The 15,921-nt window shown below is 42.2% G+C and overlaps 1 protein-coding gene across 2 annotated transcripts in view; it reads right to left on the reverse strand.

Moving 5' to 3' along the window:
- The window catches only part of PKHD1 (PKHD1 ciliary IPT domain containing fibrocystin/polyductin), a 242,753-nt gene that overhangs the window by 196,246 nt on the left and 30,586 nt on the right, over window positions 1–15,921 (reverse strand). For both annotated transcript variants that reach the window (XM_083729646.1, XM_083729647.1), the window contains 10 exons: window positions 13,379–13,654; window positions 12,540–12,629; window positions 10,709–10,799; window positions 9,442–9,580; window positions 9,225–9,364; window positions 7,584–7,768; window positions 5,371–5,493; window positions 4,873–4,978; window positions 3,135–3,413; window positions 840–970 (listed from right to left, as the gene is read on the reverse strand). In XM_083729646.1, the coding sequence (XP_083585772.1) occupies window positions 840–970; window positions 3,135–3,413; window positions 4,873–4,978; window positions 5,371–5,493; window positions 7,584–7,768; window positions 9,225–9,364; window positions 9,442–9,580; window positions 10,709–10,799; window positions 12,540–12,629; window positions 13,379–13,654 (1,560 nt within the window). The remainder of the gene's footprint in view (window positions 1–839; window positions 971–3,134; window positions 3,414–4,872; window positions 4,979–5,370; window positions 5,494–7,583; window positions 7,769–9,224; window positions 9,365–9,441; window positions 9,581–10,708; window positions 10,800–12,539; window positions 12,630–13,378; window positions 13,655–15,921) is intronic.

The following is a 15,921-nucleotide window of genomic DNA, read 5'->3' on the forward strand; positions in this document are numbered from 1 at the left end:
TAAACCATTGTACAGGGGCATTCAACTGGGTAATTGCATGAGTGCTTGCACAATGGGACGTTCACCTCTCTCCTTGCCTCATGCACAACCTGGGTTGGGGGCAAATGTCAGATTTAGGGCACCAGGGGGGTGTCATTGTGGAAGCAGAAGTCATTCAGCTCACACAATTATTTAATTGAATACAGTGGTGCCCCGCAAGACGAACGCCTCGCAAGACGGAAAACCCACTAGACGAAAAGGTTTTCCGTTTTGGAGGTGCTTCGCAAAACGAATTTCCCTATGGGCTTGCTTCGCAAGACGAAATGTCTTGCGAGTTCCTGCGGGTTCCCCCCCCTTTTTTCCCCTTTTCCTAAGCCGCTAAGCCGCTTATCAGCTGATCCGCTGATAAGCCGCTTATCAGCTGATCACTAAAAGCCGCTAAACCGCTAATATCGCTAATCCGCTAAGCTGTCAATGGGCTTGCTTCGCAAGACGAAAAAACCGCTATACGAAGAGCCTCACGGAACGGATTGATTTCGCCTTGCGAGGCACCACTGTACTTTGCAAAGGGACCTACTTCTGAGCAGATAACAATAAGTTAAATAGGCAATGACTTACTTATAAGCCTCTGATTTTTAGCTCCTGCACAGCATTTGCCATGAGGTGGGGGATACCTTAACATCCACCTGTACTTCTTGTGCAATAGTATTTGCTGAAAATAACTTATAGAGAATAACTGAACTCAGAGGAACCCACCACAGGAATAACGCATGCAATGCGTGTTGTACAAGGGAAAGTTGGAGGGGAGGGCTTAGATGAATTTTGCCTTCTCTTGCAACAAAAATGAAGGTATTACTTACCCGAGGAGGAAGCCTGCATTCAATTTTCATTGAATTGCTGGTATCGGCATTAATTGGACAGGGTTGGGAACCAAATTGCACCAAGATTATCCCATCTAAGCCGGAACCCGTGATGATTACTGGAATCCCTCCTATAAAAACCAGGATTTCATTACAGCAAACATGCAGGAATGTCATTTGCAAAACCATTCATATGTGTGCCACTGCTATAATAGTACATGTTTTAAAAGATTAGGAGGATCTGAAAATTTGTTTTAAAAAATAATATTTATTACTTTTAAACCTTACAAAAAAGAAGAAAAAGAGAAGAAAAAAAGAAGAAGAAAAAGAAAGAAAATACAATACAATACAATATATAAACAATACACAACGCAACATTAACACATTCTCCCGCCTGTGATTTTTAGTGGGTCCCCGCCTTCGCCGTGGCGGCCAGACCCTGATTTCCACGAAGCAAATTCCTCCCGATCAGAGGAGTTCAGCCATTGCTGGAGGCGCCAACCCGGAAGTCCCCAGGAGGATCTGAAAATTTGGATTCTTTTCTTTACCTCTGCCTTTGTCTTCCATATGCCCATGGTCCTAAACCTCAGGTAGTTTCAAGACAGCTTCCTAATTTGTTTGTGGTGAGGTTAGACAATGTCGGCTTTTTATTGTGCTTTCATTCTGATTTGTTTGCAGAGAGGTTAGACAACACTGACTGCATCAAACAAATGTTATTCCACATTTTCCAGTGCCATTTTGTGTCGCTTTCCTCATCACAAAAAGTGCAATTTGGGGGTTGGGGAGTAGATTTGTTGTGCAAGAGCTCCAAATCAACTTTTAATTGTCTAGCCTGAGTATGCTGGTTGGTGACTGAATCCCATCAAAATTAGCATCAGTCTGGAACTGCCCTCAGTTTGCCATCTCCTAGCCGGGATATTCAGAGAGGCTTTTAAAGGAAACTTGAAAGCAAAAAAAATTAACCTTAAATGGACCTAGGTTATTCCAAAGGTTTTAAAGCATCTGTTCAATGTCTCTTAGCTAGAGTATCATCAACTCTTTGAGACATTCAGACAGGACCAAAAAAATAGATTTGCCAAGGAGCCCTCTAAATTTGAAATAGAGCTGTTAAATAATGACACCAAGATTATCTCTAGGATATACCGACTGCACCTTGACTGGGAAGTCAAGGAGGAGGAGGTGAAGGAGGTAATGATCAAGTGGGTGCAGGATATTAGACATCCTATTATGATGAGAGAATGGGAAACACTCTGGAAAACTAACATGAACTTTAGTGCATGTTACACCATTAAAGAAAATATGATGAAAATTCAGTGGTACCTTACACCATCAAAACTCTCCAAGATGTATAAAAATAGTTTGAATAAGTGTTGGAAGTGCGGAGAAAAAGTAGAAGATTTTTACCATATGTGGTGGACATGCAGAAAGGTCAAGCACTTTTGGAATATTGTTTATGATGAGATGAAAAAAATGTTTAAATTAATATTCTTAAAGAAACCAGAAGCTTTTCCATTGGGAATTTTAGGCAGAGATATCCCGAAAAATATAAGAGAACTCTTTTTATATGCAACAGTGGCCGCCCGTCTACCAATAGCATCTAACTGGAAGGATGGAAATATACCAACGCTAACGGAATGGCAAAATAAATTATTAGACTATGTGGAAATGGCTCAATTAACAAATAGGTTAAGAGGTAACACAAAACAATCATTTTCTCAAAAATGGGAAATGTTTAAGAGACACACACACAAAAATAACAGTGACATATTATCTATGGCAGTGTTTGAATGACCCTTGTGTACTTAAAATATTAAGAAATAAAGAAAAATTGGTACAATATGTTGTAAGAAAGTATTAGAAGGTATATTAAATGTAAAGTAATAATTATAAGTACATACAAAATCATAAAGGTCAACAATATCGGGAAATGATGGGAAGTCTACATTTATTTTATTTTACTTTATTTTGTTACGTTACTTTATTTTACTTTATTATTTGATCTTAGCTTAGTTGAAATCTAAGCGGAACTAGAAGTTTAAATTAACATCTTATGGTAAATTAATTTAATATTTTTTTTCTTTGTATGTATGTGTATGTGGGAAGTTAAATCTGTAATGATATTAATGAATTTCAATAAAGAATTATTACTTTTTCACACACAAAATAACATCACTAGATCTCTCCCTGCTTCTTTGTTTTCCAGACTTTGCAGCTGGAAGAAGAGCAGTTGAAGTAAACATGTGTAAAACCGGCTCTATGATATGCTTACAGAAAGTGCGAGCGAATCACACATACCAATCTCTGAAGCGGTAGGAGGTTCAACAGAAGTCAATCTAGGCAAAATCCTCAGGAAGATGTCACCTTTTCTACTGGAATTGACTGCAAATCCATGGGGTCTCACCAGTACTGTCAGCTTATACAAGCCAACTGGCAACAAGTTCATCTGGCAAACAGCATTAGTGTGATTTGAACTCAGGACTCCACAGCATGTGTGGTTCACTTCTATGAGCAGAGAACTCCTATTTGAACTCAGGCCAGAACCTGTGATATTAATGACTATATGAACTCCATCATCTGAAAGAATAAGTTCAGAGTTATACCACAAAACAAAGTATCAATAACATATCATTTTTATTATTAAAATAAATCTCAAGATTTTACCATTTCTTTCTTACAAAAAAAAAGAGAGAGAGAAATGGAATCGTCCTCAGAAGGTGGTCCTTCTTGCGACTGGGCCCCTGGACACACCCCTGACTAAGTAGATTTCGTTTCTAGGTCTAAGTTTCATTTCTCTAAATAGGCATCACGGGTCACAGCCAATCAGGAAAGGGGTGGGGGTGGTTAAGGAATTATATAAGCATCAGCGCAAGACTGCCCTAGGCACTTGACTGGCGCTGCTGAACACCCGCCCTCCCGCCCTTAGTGTAGGTTCTCGTCCTTGCTTTGGAGTTTGTGTGAGTCACCTGTCTTGGGACAGGGGTGAGTAGGAATTTTTATCTATTTGGCAAATTGGCATTGGCCACTTGGTTTTTTGCCTACCCCCTTAACAATCATCACAACTTTCCAGGTTTGGCGGTTAGGCATTGGCTTAATTTTGTGTGTGTGACCCTCACCTGCCCCTCAATGATCAAAAGGTATTCCGTTAAAGGAATCTGGGGGTCCCAGATCTCGTCCGAAGTCCGCTTGAAGGGCTAGGGCCATCACAGGAACCTCGCGGTAAGCTTCTGTCAGGCAAAACCCCAGTGTTGCTGCCCCAATGGGTTTACCTACATAGACTCTGTCAACTGGGGCAGTAGTCCATTACAGACTTCAGCCAATGCCTATGGCTATAGCACTCACATTTAATTTGCAATCAATAAAGTTGTGGCCTTAATGTGACCCATCAACCTTAATTCTGTGTCCGTGTGTAGTTATTTCATGGGGGGCTGGCTTGGGCTTCAAGATGCAAAAAACCCAGATAAAGTTAGGAGGTGGTCATGCAGAACCACTCCCAGTGATAGGACCAGAACCACTGGATAAGGTGAATCTGATGCACATCTCCTGGAGATGGTCCAGGAAGATACTCTGCTGAATGGTAGCAAAAGCTGAGAGATTAAGCAGAAGTTGCAAGGGTATGCCCGGCTATCCATCTCCTGGGTAAAGGCTATTCCACCAAGGCAACAAAAGCAAGTTTGGTCACAAACTCTGGCCTGAATCCAGACTGGAATGGTTGTAGATAAATGATTTCCTTCAAGAAATGACTGCAGCTGCTCAAAGGGGGGTGCATTTGCAACTCAGGGTGTGATTATTTCGTTTTGGGAAGAGACTACTCTACTGCCTTCTTCAAAGTGGCAGCCCCCACCCCTTCATGCAAAGATATATTCATCACCAAAGCTTGGAGCCATTTAGTTGTCCCCCCGCCCCCCGCTCACCACAGCTAGCTTTAATGAGTGATGAAGCCTGGTTCTACAATCAAAAGAACCATGACATCAAAGATATTAAAAGAAATACTATAAGAAAGGTTATGGGGGGACGGACAGACTTATAGCATTACCTATAAAGTATTCAACATTACTGACCAAAGGGGTGAATTCCCAGAGATATTGAAATGTACATGAACCAGAACAGTTTGCTGGAACATCATTCACTGTAACCACAACCTAGAAAGTCAAAGGAAATTATTAGACAATTCTTTGTCATTTGTTTGATGAAAGAATTCATTTTTTTAATGGAAGCTTCTAAGTGCATTCTACTGAATGTGCAGAGATAACTCCTCCTGATAAGAAACACAGATGGCTAGAAGCCCCCTTCAGATCTTCTCACTTAAAGCTAGAAAGTTAGGTGTGGCCTAGGGGAACCCAGAAGGGCACACACACACCCCGCCGCCTCCCCAGTTGGAGATCTCACATGTTTTTTGGATGCCTGAAGGACGCTCTAGTGTCTACCAATTTTCACAAAATGAGAATATCCACAGCAATGTAATTCATGGTCAGTTCTGTGATACGTTAAAACACTCAACGTTCATGAGATATGGTGTCTGTCCACTTCATACCTGTGTAAAGTTATTTGGGGTAGCAAGCATGTCTCCAAATATTGGACCAATAAAAACACCACCATCAAATACTACACGGTGTGTAATAGCTGGGCGCAAACCAGTGAGGTTTTCAGCAGACACCTTGAAGGGAAAAACGAAAACCGTCTTATGTATCCAAACATGGGAATAGTTTGCTAGACTAAACTGGTTATCACTAGAAATCCAATAATGGACACATAGGGACCCATGCAAAACAAATTCCTGGTTTTACCCTCCCTCCCTCCCTCTCGTTCAGTCGCCCATATTTTCTGGCTTCGTGGAGCTGGTCCAAGTTCAGCTGCCTCTTCTGCCACCCCCTCTTCTTGACTGGCGGCTCACCTTCGCCCTTCCCTCATGGAAAAGAAAAGGAAGGCTTTTTGTAAATTAGCACTGTTTAAAATGTGGGGGTCTGGGGAGGAGTTATGATTGTGGGATATTTAAAGTGTAGCCAAACCAACACTTCCTGTTTTGCTAGCTAGGCACTGATAGGAGTTGAAGCTCACAGTTTTCCTGTAAACGTGCTAGAGAAAACTCTCTGAGAGACACTCATACTGTGCCCTTACGCACCCTCTGACTGTTTCCATCTCCTGCCACCGTGCCATCAACGCAAGAACATCTACAGAGTCTGAGCGCTCAGACTACATTTTAAGCTAGACTTAAGTATGTGTTCGGGACGTGGGTGGCGCTGTGGGTTAAACCACAGAGCCTAGGACTTGCCGATCAGAAGGTTGGTGGTTCGAATCCCCGTGATAATGTGAGCTCCCGTTGTTCAGTCCCAGCTCCTGCCAACCTAGCAGTTCGAAAGCACGCCAAAGTGCAAGTAGATAAATAGGTACCGCTCCGGCGGGAAGGTAAACGGCATTTCCGTGCGCTGCTCTGGTTCGCCAGAAGCGGCTTAGTCATGCTGGCCACATGACCTGGAAGCTGTCTGCGGACAAACACCGGCTCTTTCGGCCAATAAAGCGAGATGAGCGCCGCAACCCCAGAGTTGGTCACGACTGGATGTAATGGTCAGGGGTCCCTTTACCTTTTTAAGTAAGTGTTCATGACTGAATTACCATTGTAAGCCTGCCTGAAGAAAGCTGCTGTATCTGTTCCTCTTCCGAGTGTGTAAATGTTATTTCTATCTTTTACAAGACTGTTTGTGCGGTTGTTATTTTAAGGGGCAGAAAAGGGGAAAATAGCAGGAAAATCCAGTCTGCCTTAAAGCATCCTGGATTACTTACACCAGGTGTCTGCAACCTTTAAGACAAAAAGAGCCACTTGGACCAAAGAAGAAAAAACTGGGAGCCGCAAAACCATTGTGACATTTAAAACAGTGGGGAGTGTCATGGCACACAATGCGCCTCCTCCCCTCGCTAGTATCCGCCCCGGAGCCACGGCAAAGGTGTAAAAGTGCCACATGCAGCTCCAGAGCCGTGGGTTGCTGACCCCTGACTTAAACTAAAAGGCTAAAACTCCCTATCTAAGCTTCCTTTTAAGCTGCAAAGGGATGGCACGCTGCTGAACTCACACATACGAGGAAGAAAGGGTAATATCTAATAACTATATCCTCTCCTAGTATCTATTCACATCCCAACAATGATGAGTCGCAATCTCATGAAACTTGGAAAAAGCTACATGTTGTGCTTTAATTATATTTTGCATTACTTTTTAAATGTTGTGAGCTGCTTTGGGACACAATTTCTAGATGAAAAGCAGGGTAAAATAAAATGCTGACGGAAAGAAAGCACAGGCGGGAAGGAGGAGGCTTCCTCAAAGCCAGTTCAAGTACAGCCATAGTACAGCCATGCCTCCATGTACAAGGGTCTCTCCAGTTTGGAAGCTTTTAATAAGTGGGCAGGTGCACCACCGCTGGCCGTGTGCATTCTGAGGCAGCAAGGTCACATGAAGAATAAAGACCATCTCAGAGGCTAGGAAAGGACTGCACCAAGTAATTGCCTGATTGTTTGAGTTCCCTCTCCTGCCATGGGAGCAAAGCACTATAGATGCACTCTGGTTGTACAAGACATTTACAAGCATAGAAAATAACAAGGCAAAAGGGGATGAGATCAAGGATAAATAAATTCTGGATTGAAGTAATAAAGGTCCAGGGCAAGAGCACATGTATAGGCAGAAACTGTGAATGAATTAATCTTGAATATAAAGAAATACTGAGCAGTCAATTGGATATATTTAAAAGATTGTCTTACACTGATGAAATTGGGTAAATCACCAATCATTGAGGTCCAGGTCAGTGTCCATATACTTTGATAACAATTGCTTGCGTCCTTAGATACCGAAAAGTCACTGGCATTCACATACTGAGCTGTGAAATTATCACTGTAGGCTTGCAGGAGCTTGTGGAGGTGATGGGCAGAGATGGATACTGGAATGCCTGGGGAAAGGATTATATAAAGTAACCCAAGTCAGTAACCAAGAAACCTTAGAAGAAGAATATGTGATTAAACAATGAAGTGCAAAAGTAAAAAGGTAAAGAGCTTCTGGGAGGCAATATATAATGAATTGAAAAAGATGTTAAGATATACCTTTGTTAAGAAACCAGAAGCTTTACTTTTAGGGATTACAGGAAAAGAAATAAGAAGAAAAGACTGCAAACTCTTCCAGTACGCAGTTACAGCAGCAAGAATTTTAATGGCCCAAAAATGGAAACAAGAGGAAATACCAACAATCCAAGAATGGAGAATGAAACTAACGGACTACTCGGAATTTGATAAACTGACCGGGAAAATAAGATATACTCGAAACCAAAAGTTCATCAAAGATTGGGGGAAATTTGTAGAATATCTGAAAAATATATGTGAGGTACAAACAACGCTAGTGGGGTTTCAAGAAGCACTGTAAAACTCTAGGAGGTATTGTTTAAAGGAAATAGAAAAAAATGAGGGAAGATAAATGGCAATATAATGAAAGAAATGTGAACTGAATGGTAAAAATGGATGATTACCAGAGAAACCGAAGGAAGACCAAAATTTGAATTTTGTCAAAATCAGATAAAATGTGTATGAGTGTGATGTATTGAAAACTAATAAAAAATATTTTTAAAAAAATAAACAATGAAGTGCAAGTTTCATGAAATGCGAACATATTGCATGAAGCTGGTTGATGTGTTTAGCATATTGACAGGGCTTTGTTTGGTGTATCAGCAGCAATACAGCTCTTTAGGGCTAATCTAGACATGTGATTTAGGTATGGAATTCTCTCAATCAGGAAATGGCTAGAGAGAAGGTAGAGATCTGGTTTTAATGCAAAGGGGATGTGCAGTTGAGGAACACATTCCCTGTCCTCCAAAGCTTATTTTTCCTTTAGTTCCCATGCTCCAAGTACTGTTCTCCTAACAGGAGCTCTGAAAGCAGAAGTGATCCTGAGAGAAAATTACTTAAAGACAGAGGCTGGATGAAGGTAAGTCACAGAGCAGCAGGGAAAGGGTTCTTTTTTAAACCAAAATCTAATCCCTAACCCCCCCCCCCTTTGTGACATGACTGGAATAGTTTCATATTTAAATGCATGGAAGAGACACCTTTGTGATCTCTTTAACCCTGCATCTATCAAGTTTAAGTTTAGCTGATTTCTATGCCACTGTGCCCAACGCGGCTCACAATAGGCATTAACCAAAATACAAAACATTTTTTTAAAAATAAACCGTTCAAACAAGACAAAATAAGTGATTCAATAAGCATAGGACAAATGCAGTATTGCGGTGAAATATTCTAGAGTGAATAATAATGTGTAGAGAGCATAATCAGAAGTAACAGGTCAAGAAATAAATCTAAAGCTAGCCATGACTTCTTCCTGTAACTTCCAAAGATGGAGGCTGCATAGCCTCAGTTTACCTGGTATCACAATATTGGGCAGATGGATTTGAAAGGTTCCTCCAAGAGGTGGACTTGCAGCCTGCACTCTTTGTACGGTCAGATTGATTTGGGCCTCACCCACGTTGTTCCCTCCTGATCCTTCCCAAGGCACAGCTTCCCTGTGTGAGAATGAAACCATGTAAAAAGCTTCAAACATTTCAGGAGGGCGCAGAACAATTCTGAAACCAATTCCTACCTCAACGAGAAAAGAGGGAGAGTCTTGCAATAGTCTGCCATTAAGAAGGACACGTTATACACAGGTGAAGCACCGACCACTGACACGGATTCCACAAGATGCCCATGAGGACAAACTGGCTTTGGCTCTCTTTGAAAAACTGAAAAGGAAATCATTTTTGGATAATATCAGGGGGTGGAACCAAGAGTCTCACTTCCTGTGGCAGTCACAGGTTGTGGTTCATGATCACGCTAGGAATAAGCATGGCAAACACACATTCGTACACTGGAACAAGCTATGACTTCATTTGGTTTATGCAGCAGTGGAGTAGGGAAAGGATCTCATCTTCAGTTCCACTCAGTCCTTGCTGTTGGAATGCTATTCCTGCCATCAGTTAGGAAACACCCAAAGCACCCATGGGAGTTTGCCAGTGTTGGACCCCAACGTGGTGTCGGCAAGGCATCCAGGTCCCTCTGGGCAACCAGGAGGAGGGGTTGATGCAAGGACAGACCCCTCCTCACTCCTCTTATTGGGGGGAGTCACCCCTTATGTCGTGATCCTGCCCAATGTCATTTCCACCCAAAATCTTGAAGAATTAAAGAATGCCTAACAAAGAAGGAATCAGCGAATTCTTTTGTGTCATAAACAGATACCAATTGAGGCATTTTGATAAGACTTTTTAGCCTGAAAGAGCTGAGCCTTCCACAAGGGCAGGTGTGAAAAAGACTGGCATTATTTTCAGCTCTCCTAACCCACTATTAGGATATGGGTGAGCATCTTAAGTTACAACATTATGAAATGCACTGATTTTGCCACACATACAGTGGTACAAATCGTAAAGGCAATGGCAAAGAAAGGGTACTGCATGAAAAGTACACGGAACAAAAGAGACACGCTGCAAGTATCTCTTAATGTCCATAATATATTAGGAATGAATATTTATGAACCTGACCAACATGAGCTACCAGTGAATGGAGAGCTCTTATATATTCAAATGTGTATTCTCCTCCGACTTTTCATCCTGCCTGAATTCTGAGTGCTCAGAAGATTTTTGGAGCAGCCTCACAGATTCTATTGTTCTTACAGACCCACTAAAGCAGGCATAGGCAATCGCGGCCCTCCAGATGTTTTGGGACTACAACTCCCATCATCCCTAGCTAACAGGACCAGTGGTCAGGGATGATGGGAGTTGTAGTCCCAAAACATCTGGAAGGCCAAGTTTGCCTATGCCTGCACTAAAGTATTCTGCTGACATAAAGATGTTTTGAATGTAAAAAGACAATGTTACCTTGCTCAAATCCTTCCCGCAGAAAAATTTTGGCAGATGATGGCTGTGTTTCACGTCTTAAAGGAAGAAGATCCTCTATCTCTCTCTGGAGCTGCAGATATTAAAAGAGGAATGGAAGAGCAAATAAGAGCAAAGCCATGCGCAGAGGTGAATTTAGATAGGGGTAACAGAATGGGGGAAAGGGTTAAATCTAGGAGAAAATGTCTTTTAAGGTTGTTGTTTTTTAAAATAACCCTAAGCGTCTTCATTTTAACATGTGAATACAGTTTCAGAGACCAATACATACAATGTCTTTTGCTCTACATTTATTGGGTTTTAAAAGGTGAGCATACTTTGTATACCCATTATTTCAATAGAAAGTGTGACTTGTAGGGAAACTTGTCACATAGAAAATCATAACCTAAGAGGCATAACAAATACCATAGCTTATTTTCACAATCCAAGAGAAATCTGTGTATTTTGCATTTTTTTTTAAATTTCTCATATAACAATGACAAAAATGAAATATCTTTTCTAGCAATTTAGAACTTTCTGGTAATTTAGCTTTTGGAAAATATTCATGTATTGATTGTACAGCCATTCCTGAAACAAAACTTTAAATTGTGCTTTGCTCTTATCACCCATAAGAGCTCTTGCACTTGACAGGAATTGTACTGTTCTTCTATGTAACGGTGCATCAGAAAACCACAATTTTATTACGGGTTTTGTAAGATTTTTTAAAAATAAAATTATTATTATTATTATTTGAATTTATATACTCGGAGAACAGAAAACCACAAAAACTCCCCACCCCAAAAAAACACATTTTAAAAGGACATACTGAAGGAATGCCCACCAGGTGTGGAACACACTTCCACCCGCAGACAAGCCTCAGCTGTCTGAATGCATGACCTTCGGGTGTGGAGAACACTTCCGCCCGCAGACAAGCCACAGCTGTCTGAATATCATGCCCTCTATCTAACCTGTGATCTGCCATGCCCTGTCTGTGACCTTTGTCTCCTTCATCATACATTGTAAAAGAGGAAAGTGATGCAGTGGAAATAGGTGCCAAAATAACTTTGTACCACCCTATGATCGCGTGATTGGAAGATGTAAAGGGCACAGTCCAAAATGTATCTGACTGGTTTTGCATATTGTGCTAATAAAAAGAGCTTCGGCAGAGCTAGCTGGCAGCTCACCTGCATTACCAACTCCTGCCTCATGCCTTCACTTCACATACGATCCTCACAACATTTAAAGTAAGACAGTTAACAAACCTGGACAAGAGCCACTCACTGGAAAGACGATGATCTTAGAAATGTTTGCAAGAAGACCAGAAGATGCCATAAATCAAATCAGACCATTGGTCCATCTACCCCCCTATCGTCTACTCTGATTGGTTGTGGCTCTCTAGAGTTTCAGACATAGGACAGTCCCGGCCTTACCTGGAGAGGTCAGGGATTGAAGCTGAAGTCTTTTGCATGCAAAACATGTGTCCTACCACTGAGCCATGACCCTCCCCAATATTCCGTGTTGAAAATCACATTTCATATCACAATATTTTCCTGACCCTTAATTTATTGGTCCTGAGTTTATTACGTTCAGAAGAGCCAGAAAGTCCCATGTTTAATCCCCAGCATCTCCAGGTAGGATTGCGAAGACTCCTGCCTGAAACCCGAGAGATCCACTGTCGTTGAAGGTCAAGAATACTGAACGAGATTGGCCCATACATAGCTGGATTTTGAGAATTTCTCCATGCTGGTAAATGACGCTCAGAAAGTATCTTGTAATACCCTCCCAATGATTCTATAACCAAAAGGATTTATTGACCTGCACCTGTAATTCGACTTACTTGTTCAGCTGTAATATTTGTTGACATAAGGTTGGTGGTGACATTGTCCCAGGCAAGTCTGAACCATCCTGTACCAGATAGTATCAGCATCTATAAAGCAGAAAGACCCTTGCAAAGTATGAGTATTTATTTCATAGTGGTATTAATATGGAAACTTGAAATAATTATTTCATAGCATTGTAGAGTTGGGACCATGAGGACCACCTTTCAGGGTTGTCAGAGTTCCCAACATTCACCTTAACTACAACATCAATGTGATCGCTGTCATTGAAAATTAACTCCATAAAATCTGTAGACCCATTCTATTTAGCAGCCACTGAAAAAGCACTTCTAGAATTAAATCAGTGGTTATTATATAATTCAGGCCAGCCATGAATCCCAGCACAAAGAAATACTAGTTATGAATGTGATAATCCCTGCAAATCCCTAGTTCTTCTATAGATTTTGCCCAACGAGGAACTCAAAGAGACTTGGAGACAACTTTCACAATCTTTTTTTTAAAAAACAACAACAATAAAGTTCCCATAAATTGTCTTCTTCGGGAACCAGTGAACTAAATGTTTACAACACGCGTTGATATTTCCTGGCTCAATGCATTTTTGATTACTTTTGAGTATGTGGTTAAGTGGTCACAAACGTCAATCCACAGGGAACTCAACCAACATTTGTTCTGATTCAGCAGTAAAAAAAACAGGTTTCCCAGGAGAAAGCAGCAAGACCAAAAGGGGGAAAAAACCCACCTCTCAGGAACATGACTAGAAATCACTTGAAATCGTGGGAAGGGCCCAGAATCACAACTCCTATGAATATGAGGCTCAGCTCACAACCATGAGACTAACCTGTATTTCAGGAAGCCTAACTGCACAGGCATGTATTTTGTGCTTCTCTCTGCGATAGGTATTAACCACACTGGGATTCAGCCAAGTATTGTGAATCTGGACTCCAACTCTCATTCCATTCTTTGGCGACTTCCCATGATGTACAGCTTCCAGATAGTACACTGAACCACCAGTAAGCTCAAATTTCTCAGATTTTGGCTTCCAGGGATGGCTCCAGTTCTCCTCCCAATGCGCGGACCATTCAGGAATGCCAGCAGGAATGGATGCAATTTCCACCTGTTTTCAAGTAAGCGACAGCAGTTATTCATTGCATTTTCAGCCACCTTTTTCTGCAAGGAGCTCAAGGGGGCATGTACGGTTCTTTCCCTCCTCGATTAATCCCCAGATGTCGTGACACTGGGTGCCTGTCTTAATTTCAGCTGGTAATTAATTCCAGACAGCTGGAGATGCTTGGTTTCTAATACAAACTAAGCGCACCTATAGGACATGCGCAAATAAGGTGGTCAGAGTAGCCAGATGTGCGTTTGGCTAAATAACAGATCTGTTACTTAGCTAACAGTAACCTGTGAATGGCTTGGAAGAAAAATGGGTTTACATCCCTCAACGAGGGAACGTAAGAGCTTATAAGGTCATTCAAAACATAAGCAGTCACATCAGCAGTCTGTCAAAGGAGCTTTCTAATTCCAGCTCATTTTGAAAATGAATGGCACTAAATACAGTGGTGCCCCGCAAAACGAATGCCTCGCAAGACGGAAAACTCGCTAGACGAAAGAGTTTTCCATTTTGGAGGTGCTTCGCAAAACGAATTTCCTATGGGCTTGCTTCGCAAGACAAAAATGTCTTGCGAGTTCCTGCGGGTTTTTTCCCTCCCCCCCCCTTTTTCTAAGCCGCTAAGCCGCTAAAAGCCGCTAATAGCGCTAATCCGCTAAGCCGTCAATGGGCTTGCTTCACAAGACGAAAAAACCGCTAGACAAAGAGACTCACAGAACGGATTCTTTGCGTCTTGCGAGGCACCACTGTATCAGGCAGAAGATCCATTGTGTTCATGAACATGTCTTTTGGGGAATGGGCACCACTTTAACAAAACATCACCAGGCTAGAATTTTGGATCATGCATGTCACACATTTTGACAGCACCTCTGAAGACAGGTGCTCATCCACACTGCGCTTTCCAGGCACAGAACTGTGTTCTAATGCTCAGAAACTATACTTCTATCCAGCCTGAATATCAAGAACGTCACCTCTCAACTGTCCTCTCTCTAAGGGCGGATCTGCACTCATGGCTTATAATGTTAAAAAGGTAAAGGTACCCCTGCCCGTACGGGCCAGTCTTGACAGACTCTGGGGTTGTGCGCCCATCTCACTTAAGAGGCCAGGGGCCAGCGCTGTCCGGAGACACTTCCGGGTCACGTGGCCAGCGTGACAAAGCTGCATCTGGCGAGCCAGAGCTGCACACGGAAACGCCGTTTACCTTCCCGCTGGTAAGCGGTCCCTATTTATCTACTTGCACCCGGAGGTGCTTTCAAACTGCTAGGTTGGCAGGCGCTGGGACCGAGCAGCGGGAGCGCACCCCGCCGCAGGGATTCGAACCGCCGACCTTTCAATCAGCAAGTCCTAGGTGCTGAGGCTTTAACCCACAGCGCCACCTGCGTCCCACCTTATAATGTTAGAAATGTCTTATTAAAATGTGACACCAGAGGGCGCTGCAGAGCAGTGAGCCACCGGCAAACTGCCATTAAACGTTATAGAACATTATATTTAATAACCTTTAAAAGATCAATGTAGATCCAGCCCAACTCTCTCTCCTGCTTTTCCTTTTCCCTTCCAAAGTGCTGACTACGCCCACCTCTGGCTAATCAGAGGGAGGTTACAGCTCGGCCCTCTGGTGGAATTCTGTGGCACTGCACCACCAAACTGGTCAAGCTGAGCTTTCCATCACAGAGGTTGATCGTTTATTTTGATATCTGGTATATTGGTCTTGTCCAAAACCCTTTCATGCCAAAGAGGACAAGAAGATGGAGGTTAACTCTCCTAATTTTTTATATTGTATGTTTTGTCAAAAGTATTGAGAGGCATGGTGCAAATGAATAATACTTCTGTTGAACCACAACTGCAGAATACATTGCCTAGGGACGGCCTAATGAGTTTTAGGACACTATTAAAGGCCTTCTCATTCAATTTCTTTCTGTTCCACCAAACCTTCCATGAAATTATTGGCGAAGCTGTTCAAACTGCTATTTTCTAGCCTGCATCATACATCACTTTAAACCATAGTTAAACTCAGCCAAACTCTTTCCCTGTTACACTGCTTTGAACTAAACCATGGGCTTAATGTTATGTCCAAACATTGGCTTAAGGCTTGTTTCTTTCCAAAAGCTGAGCTTTCAACCAAGGTTTGCTCTTGGCTTATCACTTACAGTTTGTTTGGTGGAAACAAACCACAAGCTTGGTTTCAGACATAACACTAACCATGGCTCAGCTCCATGAGCCCTGGAGGAGCAGAGTGCTCACAGCAGCATGCACCAGCACACTGCACATGCGTC

This window comes from Podarcis gaigeae (assembly GCF_964106915.1).
Source record: "Podarcis gaigeae genome assembly, chromosome: 3".
NCBI classification, from domain to species: Eukaryota; Metazoa; Chordata; class Lepidosauria; order Squamata; family Lacertidae; genus Podarcis; species Podarcis gaigeae.